Consider the following 13,290-nt stretch of genomic DNA (forward strand, 5'->3'; position numbering starts at 1 on the left):
ATTCTATTATGTTCTAAAATCAGGAAGTAAGAGCCACAAAACTGTAGAACATCTACTGCATACACACACACACACACATACACACACCCTGACCAATAAACTTTTTCCTCATTTTCATTTACCTACCACCTTAATAAACATTACCTGTTTTGTGGACCATCACCAACTAAATATTCAACAATTCTATCCAGAGCACCTCGTTCTCGGGGGAGAATGGGTCTTGCTAAAGGTGGACCCGGAGGATGAAGACCTAGTAAATAAATAAATACATACATATGAAATATATATGTATAAAATACATTTAAATTTTAATTCAGTTACCAAGTACTACCCATGCTTGTCAGAATATTCGAAAGATTTTAACAAAACAAAAATACATCTCTTCAGAGCATTCACGTTTTCATTAAAAATATTACACTACAGGGGCACCTGGGTGGCTCAGTCATTAAGCATCTGCCTTTGGCTCAGGTCATGATCCCAGGGTCCTGGGATCGAGCCCCACATCGGGCTTCCTGCTCAGCAGAAGCCTGCTTCTCCCTCTCCCACTGCCCCACTGCTGTGTTCACTCTCTCGTTGTGTCTCTCTCTGTCAAATAAATAAATAAAATCTTTAAAAAAAATAAAAAAATAAAAATATTACACTACCAAAAAAATGTTAAATTATGTTCTATATCAAAACCATCAACATAATCTATTAAGAAATGAAACTATGTTGGGCTCTGTACAAACTAATTTTTTAAGTGCCCAGACTCTTATTAAAGAGGGCACTTGTTGTAAAGAGGTGTTGGGTGTTGTATGTAAGTGATGAATCACTGAATTCTACTGAATTGCACTGTATGTTAAGTAAACTTAAATTTAAAAAATAATTTAAAAATAAATAAAAAACTTAAAAAACATGTATATACATGTATGGATAGATATAACTAAATAGATTTTTGTAGGATTATACAAGTAATAAAATATTTTAAAAGAAAAATAAATAAATAAAATGCCCAGACTCTTAAAATCTTATGTAATAACAAATTAGGAGACTTCCATTTGGGGCAATAATAGAGTCACAGGGGTCAGATTTACCTTCCCACCTAAAATAACTAAAATACTGTGCAAAATATATGATGAAACATATATTTTAAAGACACTGGGTATCAGGCAATGTAGGATAAAGATCCCCGAGAGACCAAAAGTAAGTAAGATGAGTCCAACAACTGCCCCAGCTTATTGCCTGGAGAAAATCCCCAGGCAGCAGCCCAGGGAGGGTAAATCCAGCTGAAATGTATCAGTATTCCTGAGTTTGAGGAGATAAAGATGGAACTCTGGAGAGACCAAGGCAGCTTGGGTTCACAGGAAGAGGAATGCACAGAGCAGAACACCAAAGATCTACAGAGGATCCCCAAGACTGCTCAACATACTACTGACTGGTGCATGTGTATGATGAAACTATCTGAGTACACAGAAAAAAATGCCCCCAAATATTAAAGGTAACAGTGTTCACATGGGGCCAAACTATTGCATGTTCTCACCAGCCAGAGTGGAAAATGTCATAACACACAGGTTATTGGATTAAGTATTCAGAGGACCTTTGTATAAGGATATAAAAATATCCAGCATTCAGTAAGATAAAATTCATAATGCCTGATATCAGATCAAAAATTATAAGACTTCCAAATAACCTGGAAAATACAACCCATAATGAGAAAAATCAACCAAAAATGACCTAGAAATGACAGTTCATAGAATTAGTATACAAATATGTTAAAACACTTATTATGACCATATTCCATATGATTGAGAATCTAGAAGAAAGATTCAATGTGTGTAGTCAAAACATGGAAAAATTTCAAAAGACCCAGATTGAACTTCTACAGATGAAAACTATAAGGTCTAGAACGAAAAATCAGCAGATGGGATGAATAGCAGTTTGGACGCGGAGGGCACAGAAGTAAACCTGAAGATATAGCAATAGAAACCATACATAATGAAACACAAAGAGAAGCCTAAAAATTTTTTAAATAAACAAATTATCAGCAAGCTGTGGAACAAACACAAGCAGCCTAATGTACATATAACTGGAGTCCATAAGAAAGGAGAGAGAAAAGAAAACAATACTTGAAGAAATGATGCACAAAAATTTTCCAAATTTGATGTAATCTATAAACCCACAAATCCAAGAATATCAACAAACCCTAAGCACAAGAAACATAATTTTACACCAAGGCAGAGACAATCAAATTGCTTAAAACCAGTGATAAAGAGAAAATCATAGCACAGTCAGAAAAAGATACATCATATACAGAGAAACAGAGGTAAGAATGATAGATTTCTCATCAGAAAATAAGCAAGCCAAAAGACAGTGAAGCAATATTTTTAAAGAAAAACTATCAATTAGAATTCTGTATTAGTAAACACATCTTTTAAAAATGAAAATAAAATGAAGACTTTTTCAGACATACAAAACTGAAAGAATTCATCATTAGCAGAACTGCACTATAAAAATGTTAAAAGACAGAAAAATGACACCAGATAGAAAGAGGTAGTACAAAGGAAATAACTGAAATGGTTACCATGTGGATAAATATCCAAAACTCTTAAAAAATAATTGATAGCTTAAAGGAAAAATAATCATTTGTTGTAGGGTTTATAACATATATTGAAGTAGGGGCGCTTGGGTGGCTCAATCGTTAAGTGTCTGCCTTCGGCTGAGGTCATGATCCCGGGGTCCTGGGATTGAGCCCTGCATTGGGCTCCCTGCTTGGCGGGAGGCCTGCTTCTCCCTGTCCCACTCCCCCTGCTTGTGTTCCCTCTCTCGCTGTGTCTCTCTCTGTCAAATAAATAAATAAAATCTAAAAAAAAAAAAAAAGAATTAACATATATTGAAGTAAAATGTATGGCAACAGTAGCACAAAGGCCAGGAGAGGAGAAATGTAAGTATACTGTTGTTAGATTCTCAAACTATTTGTGAATTGGTATTATATCACTTGAAGATGAACTGTTGTAAGTTCAAGATATATACTGTAAACCCCAAAAGACCGACTAAAATAACATGAAAAAGCAATAGATAGTAAAGCAATGAAAAAAGATAAAATAATAAAGATAATTCAAAAGAAGGCAGAAAACAAGGAGAAAAGTAATAGAACAGAGGGACAAGTAGAAAAAAAATAGCACAATAGAAGATTTAAACTCAAACCCAAATATATCAACCCTGTTAAATGTATGTAGCCTGAACATCCTCATTATGAGCCACGGATTGTCAGAATAAAAAAGCAAGAACCTGATATATGTTGCTTACCAAAAAGAAAAATAAAAAATAAATAAATACAAAGACACAAATAAGTTAAAAATAAATGAAAGAGGGACACCTGGGTGGCTCAGTTGATTAGGCGTCCAACTCTTGGTTTCAGCTCAGATCGTGATCTTGGGGTTGTGGGATCGAGACCCATGGTGGGCTCCACACTCAGTGTGGAGTCTGCTTGGGATTCCCTCTCTTCCTCTCCCTCTGCCCCTCCCCCCACTTGTGTTTTCTCTCTCTCTCTCTCTCTAAAATAAATAAATCCTTTAAAAATAATAAATAAATGATAGAAACATATATATAAATAGGCTAACACTAATCAAAAGAAATCTGGAGTAGCTGTATTAATATCAAACAGAGTAGACTTCAGAGCAAAGAATATTATCAGGGATAAAAAGGGTAATTTTATAATGACAAAGGAGTCACTTCATCAAGAGAACATAATAATCCTAAATATATATGTGCATCATAACAGAGTTTCAAAACACATAAAGCAAAAAACTAATAGAAACTACAAAAAGAAATAGACAAATACATATCTACTGTGTGTGTGTATGTTATATATATGCTTGTATGTGTGTATATATATATATATATATATATATATACACATATATACATATATATGTATACACACACAATACTATATACATATTTATACACAGGCACACACAATAGTACAGTTGGAGATTTCAACAGCTTCCTCTCAATAATTGACAGAATAAACACAGAAATCAGTAATGATATAGAAGACCTGAAAAATACTATGTGCTACCAAATTGTCCTAATTAACATTTATAGCCACTCTATCCAACAGGAACAGAATATATATTCAAGTGAATATAAAACATTTACCAAGACAGATGATATTCTGAGACATAAAACAAGCCTTAGTACATTTAAGAAAATTTAAACAATACAACATATGTTTTCTGACCATGACAGAATTAAATTAGAAATTGGCAACAGAAAGACAACAAGAAAATCTCCAAATATTTGGAGACTAACTAACATACATTTAAATAACCAAGGGTTCAAAGAAAAATCAAAATGGAAGTTAGAAAGTATTTTTAATTGAATGAAAATGAAAAAACAACATATCAAACTTATGATATGCAGCTAAAGCAGTAGGTAGAGGAAAATTTATAACACTAAAACATCTATAAAAGAGGGTAAATCTAAAATTCATGAATTCAGCTTCCACCTTAAGAAACTAAAAAGGAAGAGCAAATTAAACCCAAGATAAACAGAATAAAAAATAATGAAGAGTAAAAATTAATAAAATAGAAAATACAAAAATAATAGAGAAAATCTGGTTCTTTTGAGAATATCAAAACTGATAAACCTCTAGCCAGACTAATCAGGGGGAAAAAAGGAAGATACAAAATACTAGTATCAGGAATGAGAGAAATGGCATAAATCTATTGTTTACAAGCATATTATGAATAATTTTATGCCAATACAATCCTTTGAAAGACTACCAAATTACAAAAGCTCACTCAACAAGAAATAATTATTCAATATGCTAAAATTTTATAAAGAACTTTTATATCTATGTTCCTAAGAGATATTAGTCTGTAGATTTTGTTCAATTGAATTTTTAGTTTAAAACAAAAAAAAAAACTTCCACAAAGAAAACAGCAGACCCAGATGCTTAAACCTATAAATTCTACCAAACATTTAAGGAAGAAATAATATAAATTCTACACAAAACTGTCTGTAAAATTTAAGATGAGAGAATACTTTCTTACACCTCTGATACCCAAACCTGACAAAGACATTACAAGAAAAAAAAAAAAATACTACAGACCAATATCCCTAAGAACATTGATGTAAACATTTTTAACAAACTTTTAGCAAATCAAACCCAACAATATATATAAAAAATAAAACACCATGACTAAGTCAGATTTATCCCAGGAAAGCAAGGTAGTCCAACATTTAAAAAATCAATGTATTTCACTACATTAACAGATGTTAAAACAAAACTAAAACCCCACATAAGCATCTGAGTAGATGCATAAAAAAAACATTTGATAAAATCCATCATCCATTACTGATAAAAATCTTCAGCTAACTAGAAATTGAAGGGTACTTCCTCAACCTGATAAACAACAACAACAAACCCTACAGCTAACACCATGCTGAAAGGTGAAAAGGTAACTGCTTTCCTCCTAAGATCAGCAATAAGGAAGAAGGTCTGCTTTTCCACTTCTTCTTCTTCTTTTTTTTAAAGATTTTATTTGTAAGTAATCTCTACATTCAATGTGGGGCTTGAACTCACAACCGCAAGATCAAGAGTTGCAAGCTCCACCAACTGAACCAGTCAGGCTCCCCTGCTTTTGCCACTTCTATTCAACATTGTACCAAAGGTTCTAGTTTGTGTAATAAGCAAGAATGAGAAATAAAAGGAACACAGATTAGAAAAAAAGAAGAATTATCTTTATTCACAATGTGATAGTCTATGGAAAATACTATAGAATCTATTAAAAAACTAATAAAACTAATAGGTTTAGCAAGATCATAGAAGACCAATATATAAAAATCAATTGTATTTCTATATATATTAGCAATGAATAACTGGAGATAGTAAAGCAAAGCCATTTTCAATAGGCTCAAAAATTGGAGATAATTACATACACATTTAACCAAGAAAATATATAAAACTTATATACTGCACACTATAAAACACTGCTGAGAAAAACTGAAGATCTAAATAAATAGAAATATACTGTGTTCATGTAATAAACTAGGCAATATCAGAAGAGATAAATGGAGAGTGGAGAGTGGAAGAATAACCTAGTTTGATTTAATGATTTACATCATTTAAAAACATTAACAACAAAAATAAAGAGTTATGAATTGTAACCACAATCTTTGAAAACTGAAAAAGAACTATTTGTAGGAGATACTCTGAACTGAGAGACAACACAGAAGGCAGCACTGAGAAGAAAGTGAGAGAATAAAATAAGTAAGTTGATGTTTGCCTGCAAGGCAGGATGAACATACAAATAAGACGGGCAGCAATGAAGGTTGACAGGGAGACCTCATAGAAGACTGCAACAAAATGAGGCCTTGTTGGATTAAGCCTTACAATATAAGGATACAAGGTTTTCAAAACGATTGTTGACAAAACTTTAAAGTACTCAAGAATGGTTTTAGAGTAGCAATACTATATTAATATTTTAAAGGCTAATAAAGAGATTTGCTTTGTAAATAACCACAAACCTAAAGGTTGTTACCATCTAAAAAAGGGCAAATGATGTCAAAATTGTAGCGATTAACAAATGAAATTCAGGTTCTAGAATAAGTTCTTTGTATAACAAATCAAGAACATTTTTCAGATTTCATCAGATAAGTTATTGGTTTACTTGTATTAACAACATTCAATCATTTATGATCAAAAAGTAAATCTGAATGCACACATTGTCATTCCTCATTATCAAATTTTCAACTTGAATAAGTACGCCAAATTATATCTTGAAAATATTTAAGTCAAATTAACTTTTGCTGGAATATTTTACTTCTATATGTTTAAAATGAAAATGTCCATAAAGGAATCTGGATACATAAAACAACAGATTTCATAAAAATATCTTAAATGCTGTGCATACTAATAACTTCTAAAATAACACATCTTCATATTTATGCTATTACAGATAACAGTAATTAATACAAATATCAAGAGCAATCATTGTAGGAATACTGGTCATTTTTACACAGCTTGGCAAATTATCAAGTACCTGCTGGTTATTAATTTTCAAACATATGGGAGCCCTGTGGTAATACACATTAAATTGATTCTCTTCCACAAATATGGCATAATGAAAAAATGAATTATTAATCTTGTCTGTAAGAAATCATTTAACTCATTCATATTTTTGGCAATGCACAACTTAGTCTTCTACATGGAAAACAAATTAAAAACTTCAGTAAAATATGTTTTATTTACATGATCATGAAATTTAGGCCACTGTTCCCTCTATAACCCTATTCTTATATGTGCAGTAGTTTTTATTACTTTATACAAATTGCTAAACTTTTATTTCCTTAAAACTTAGATACACAAATGTATATAATTCATGCATTCTCACACACAAAAAAAGTTCTTCCATTAAACTACTAAGAACTTTACAAATCATGGGTATCTCAAATCAATCAAATAACAACAGAAAGATAAATAATTTTCAACTTAATTTTTCTCAATTTCACAAAATACATGGCTGCCTTAAGTGACATCATTATATGTCAAGTTTAGAAGTATTTTTCAATAACTACTTTAAAAGTTATGATTTATATATATTTCATCTGTAGCCAGCTTTAATTTGTTTATAAATTAACAGTTTTCTAGTTTTCTAAAATCTTATGCTCCTTTTCTTTGAAGGAAAAGCAGGAAAAAAAAACTACTGTCATAGTAACATTTAGATTGCTTTTATTATGTAAGTGCCCTGAATACCTGATATCAACTACCGGCTAGCCTCAAAATCATTATAAATTATATGTTAGTAATTAGTCATGAAATACCAAAGTAATTTAAATTAGAATTAAATATCTTAAAATAAGATAAATAATTTACTATCATATTCAAGAATCTGACATGGAAATTTATATAAAATAATGTGATCTGCTGAAGCAGTAGACTTCCATGTCCCATCACACTCCAAAAGAAAGCTGCAGGGTAATTTAATCTACTACACTCCAAAAATGGGATCTTCCCTTAGAGATCTACCACACTGAAAAAAGAGAATCCAAAGAAATGAAATAGAAAAGGCAGTTGTTAATTTAATAGAACTTTATGCTAAAGTATCTGTCAGAAAATACTAAGGTTCAACCGCTAAATAAAAGAAAAACCTACCAGCCCATATTAACAATAATAGTATTGTATACAATGCAGAAATAGTCTTCCTGGAATATGTTGTCATGTTTAAAAATATATGTGAAGAGTTTAGCAAAAAGCATGAATATATTCCAAAAGTGTTCTCTTCTATCCCCATTTTATATAAATCTGGAGTCATTCTAGAGCTGAATATAAAAAGATATGCTATACCGTTGACTACAGAATACCACAAAGTTTTATTGCCATTTAAACAAAGAAGCCATAACAGTTAAATGAGCTCAAGAAATAGGTTTCAGTATCACAAGGTGCCAGCTGTAAAGAGTTATGGCTAATTGAATATGGAACTCCTGCTTAATCAGATAACTGCTCTGCTATTTCCAAATGAAATGCCATTTCCATACTGCCTGAAAATGGCCCATTTTATTGGTAACCAGAGAAAACAATATAAACTGTAAATAACATTAAGTGCTCTGTTTACCCATTCCAGGCACTGAAGTAGCAGGGGATCCAAGACGTCTTGGTAACACATTTGATGACAGGGCTGGAGTAACAGTTCTTTCTGGGGGTCCACCAGGGGCTGAACTGTCCTTTGGTGGTCCAGGAGATACTGGAACTTGTGGAGGAGGGCCCTGGCTAGAGCTTGTGGGTGTTGGAGAAAGGTTTCTCTGAGCTGCAGTTCGCTGACGAATCTCTAAGAATAAGAATTAAAAAGTGCATTTTTTATTTAATATCCATATTAGCCAATACCACAAAATGATTCACGTTTAATAAAGTTTTGTAGCACCAGAAAGCATCTGTAGGGTCAAAACTTCTTGTAATAAGAAGTTTATAAGACGTAACATTGAAAACTGACTATAACAGAGTACTCCATTTCTGACCCTACACTTCCAACTGGATATATTTACACAAAAGTCTTGATCTATCTAGAGATACCACTTTTCAAAATTAATTCAAATAAAATAAAATCATAACCCAATTATGTGTCATGTCTTTTCACAGTAATCCTTCCTAATTTATGATAAAGGAAAGTAAGTTCATCAGAATTTGTGAAAACTCTGATGAAAATGGCAGATTTGTTTCTTCAAGAAAAATGTTAATTCTAAGAAATGAGTGAATAAGTATATTCTGGAATTATCAAATAATTTATGAGGTATTTAATCTAAGTAGTCATAGAAATGCTGAAAAAGTAGTCTTTACTATTAGGTACTATTCCCAATCTCCTTTATACTATTACTGTCTTTTTGGTAATTTTTTTTTTTTGCCAATACATTCAATAAAGGAAAACTTCCACTCTACATAAGCAGTATCATCATAAATAAGTCTTATCTTTTAGTTGCAGAAATTACAAGATTTTCTGTAACAGGGCTGGTAAATGTGCCAAATCCAGGCTCCCGCTCCTTTTAGTAGTTTTATTAAAACACGGCAACACTCTTTTGTTTACATATTGTCTACAGCTGCTTTAGAAGAGCTGAGCATTTACAAGAGATCACATGGCTGTCAGAGCCATTTACTGTATTTACTATCTGGCCCTCTACAGAAAATTTCATGATCCCCTAACTCCATAACACAAAATCCAGTTCTATCATTTCCCCTCCCCACCAATATCTTACTTGAATGTCAATGGTAAGATCTCAAGAAGTGCTTATTGCTTTTTAATTCTACATATCACCTTAAATTATCACAAATCCTGAAATAGTAGGCTGAAACTAAAAAGTTAAATTTTAATTGGCATGACTGGTAAAAATGCATACTTCCAGAAGCAAAAAATTTTATATTTGGACTCTATTTGACAGTTAAAGATTTTCATGAAGAGTTCATTGCAACTAAAAGTACAGCTCTAGCATCAGGTTTCAGTTCACTACAATCTAGCAGAAAAGTTTGGTTAGAATCTTGGCTGTAGCTTATAGCAGCATTACATGACTTCAGATGGGTTAACTTCACTAAACCTCTCTTCTTTATCTGTAAATTTAGCATAATAATATTAACTCATAGAATTGTTATAAGGATTAAATGATGTTTGTATTGATAGCTCACATTTATCGAATACATAATATTTCAGATGACAGTGTTTTCACATAAAATATTTTCTTTTAATTTTAAAAAGTTTTTTTTTTTTTTTTAAGATTTTATTTATTTGAGAGAGAGAGAGAGCATGCACACAAAAGCAGGGGAAGTGGCAGAGGGAGAGAAGCAGGCTCCCTCCTCGGGAGCCCGACATGGGGCTCGATCCCAGGACCCCGGGACCATGACCTGAGCTGAAGGCAGACGCTTAACCCACTGAGCCACCCAGGTGCCCCCACACAAAGTATTTTCAAATGACCAGTTAGTGAGCTGTAATTACTAAGACAAACTAATTTTCCTCTGGCTCTTAATTTAGTCTCTAACCTAGCCACTGAAATAATAAATTACAAGAAGATCATCATGATATAAATGGAACTACCTTTATATCTGACTATTTTCCGTGCAGTTTATATAGAATTTTCAGATCTTACCTGATCTAACTGTATCCTAATATCTCCTGCGAATTAGCTGGTTACTTAATTATCTTTTACTCACAAGGAACACCTTAAAAGGTGCTTACACATTGGGAAAGCCATGAAATGCTGCAAAAGGTATTGAGGGGCCCCTGGCTGGCTCAGTTGGGAAAGCATGCAACTCAATCTCAGGGTTGTGAATTGAAGCCCCACATTGGGCATGGAGCCTACTTTAAAAAAAAAAAAAAATGCTACAAAAGGCACTAAGATCATTGAAATTATATTAAGATTTGGTCATTTAAATTAATTTTTTTAAAAAAAGGTATCAGGGCACCTGGGTGGCTCAGTCGTTAAGCGTCTGCCTTCAGCTCAGGTCCTGATCCCAGGGTCCTGGGATCGAGCCCCGCATCAGGCTCAGCAGGAAGCCTGCTTCTCCCTCTCCCACTCCCCCTGCTTGTGTTCCCTCTCTCGCTGTGTCTTTCTCTATCAAATAAATAAATAAAATCTTAAAAAAAAAAAATACAAAAAACAAAAACAAGGTATCAAATACTGTAAATCATTTTTTAGCCAATTTTCAGCTAAAACATAACTCTACAAAATGACATTTTTCTTCCAGATAAATAAAAGTTTAACATGTATCAAACTATATTAAAAGTAGTTATTATTCTTTCACTTCTTGAACAAAGACTTGAAATTGCTTTCTCTGAATGTGCATCTACCCTGGGACAATTAAAGTACCCTTTTAACATACATCACTCATATCACTCATGAACTACTGAAAGTTGAGGTCTATAACTAGCTAGGTTAACAAAGGACACCATGTCTAGCATTCCACGAAAGAGACTTGGCTTAATAATTTCTGAATCTAAATTTAGACAGAAAAAGGAGAAAAATGACATAAAAGAGTCAGGAAAGGGAGAAAACATAGTTTCATTGTTTTCAAAGGAAAAGCAAGTAACAGAGTTACAATATCAATAAGTGAAAATAGCTAGCAATACAACACCAAGTCTATATTTGGTAAGGTGTTATGAAATATTCTGGTAGTCTCAATTTAAAACATCTAAGATTTATCATTTAAATCATCTAAGATTTGCCATTCACAAATACTCTGTAATACAGTAACTCTAAAAACTTTGTTATTCAACAAAGTATTTTATCGGTTATATTTAACTTTTCCTGCATTTAAATGTAAAATACCATCCCACAAAAAAGATTTACCAAGCATTTCACACCAATCTGATAAAGTATCATAAGGAGTGTTCCATAAGTTCAATTCTTGACTGGAGGATGTTTCAACATCCTTATCAGTGATCAATCACTAATTCAATAAAAATTACACCCACCAAGTATGAGTACATGTCTATATTTTTAAATTCAAAATGAAGCAAACAGAATCTAAATGAGATTTAAAACTTCTATATTACAATAAACAAAAGAAAACAAAGTTTAAAATAATGATAAAATGGCGCCTGGGTGGCTCAGTCAGTTAAAATAATGATGAAACAAGATAGTTGTTAAAAAGCACAGACTCTGCTTGAAATAAGTTAAAGACAAATACCATATGATTTCACTCACACGTGGAATTTAAGAAACAAAACAGATTAATATAGAGGGGGGAAAAAGAGGCAATCCATAAAACAGACTCTTAACTACAGAGAACAGAGGGTTGCTATAGGAGAGGTGGGTAGGCAGGGTGGAGATAGGTTAAATGGGTGATGGGGATTAAGGACAGCACTTGTGAGGAGCACAGGGTGTTGTATGTAAGTGATGAATCACTAAATTCTACACCTGAAACTAATATTACACTGCATGTTAACTAACTGGAATTCAAATAAAAACTTGAAACTACAAAGAAAAAAAAAAGCAGATTCTGGGATCAAGCTGTGTTGATTTAAATTTCAGCTCCACCCTATTTATTAGATGTACATGCAGCCTTTTCCAAGTTGCTGACAAATCTCAGTTCAGCTTCCTTTTAACAGGAATACTTACCTCTTAACTGTTGTAAAAATTAAATGAGATAAGCAATGCAAAGGGCTTAACCAAAGCACAGGTACTTAATAAGTACTTAATAAGCAAAAACTATTAGAAGTAGTATTCATCTAAAGGTTCCAGAGATTACAATAAATCAAAAGCTAAGCAATCTAGAATTTCTAAAGCAAAAATTAAAATAAAGTGTAGATATTAATGTACAAATTAAATGTTTTCCTAAACTTATTTGTGAACTTATTTAAATGTGTAAATTCAAAATTTATGCAAAAACTTAAACCTACTCTAGCTTGCTCTTAAATAATTCTTGAGATAAATGTTCTATAAGACAAATAATCCTCTTGATTTATCAGATTTTTAAACACTGATTGTTTGTAGAGGGTTTTATCTTCGTTTTGGTATTAAGCTATAGTAGGAAGAATACCACACTATAGTTAGGAGGCCTGGATTTTCATCCTAGCCAATACCACCAGTTCCTTATGCAAACTAAAAAAGTCTTGTATCCACTCTGGGTTTCAAATTTCTTTAAAGTGTTGGCAAAACTACAAAGACAATCCTCATATTTTCTCTAGCACTGGTCAAAGGTTTTCTCAACGTTATGTCCAGTTCTAAGCCTCATAAGAAAAAGCATCAAGAAAAAGCCTTTGAATGATTCACATATGCAAAAGTGGATATTCTTAAATTTAGGGTGAATTTGGCTCTTTATAA

The 13,290-nt window shown here is 32.4% G+C and overlaps 1 protein-coding gene across 4 annotated transcripts in view; it reads right to left on the reverse strand.

Annotated features, from left to right (window-relative positions):
- LNPK (lunapark, ER junction formation factor) overlaps window positions 1–13,290 on the reverse strand; it is a 78,596-nt gene that overhangs the window by 10,731 nt on the left and 54,575 nt on the right. For 3 of the 4 annotated variants that reach the window (XM_036073996.2, XM_036073994.2, XM_078071018.1), the window contains exons 9-10: window positions 8,601–8,813; window positions 145–250 (exon numbers count right to left, since the gene is read on the reverse strand). In XM_036073996.2, the coding sequence (XP_035929889.1) occupies window positions 145–250; window positions 8,601–8,813 (319 nt within the window). The remainder of the gene's footprint in view (window positions 1–144; window positions 251–8,600; window positions 8,814–13,290) is intronic. The other variant, XM_036073995.2, reaches the window with a different exon arrangement.

Source organism: Halichoerus grypus, chromosome 4 (genome assembly GCF_964656455.1).
Source record: "Halichoerus grypus chromosome 4, mHalGry1.hap1.1, whole genome shotgun sequence".
Taxonomy (NCBI): Eukaryota; Metazoa; Chordata; class Mammalia; order Carnivora; family Phocidae; genus Halichoerus; species Halichoerus grypus.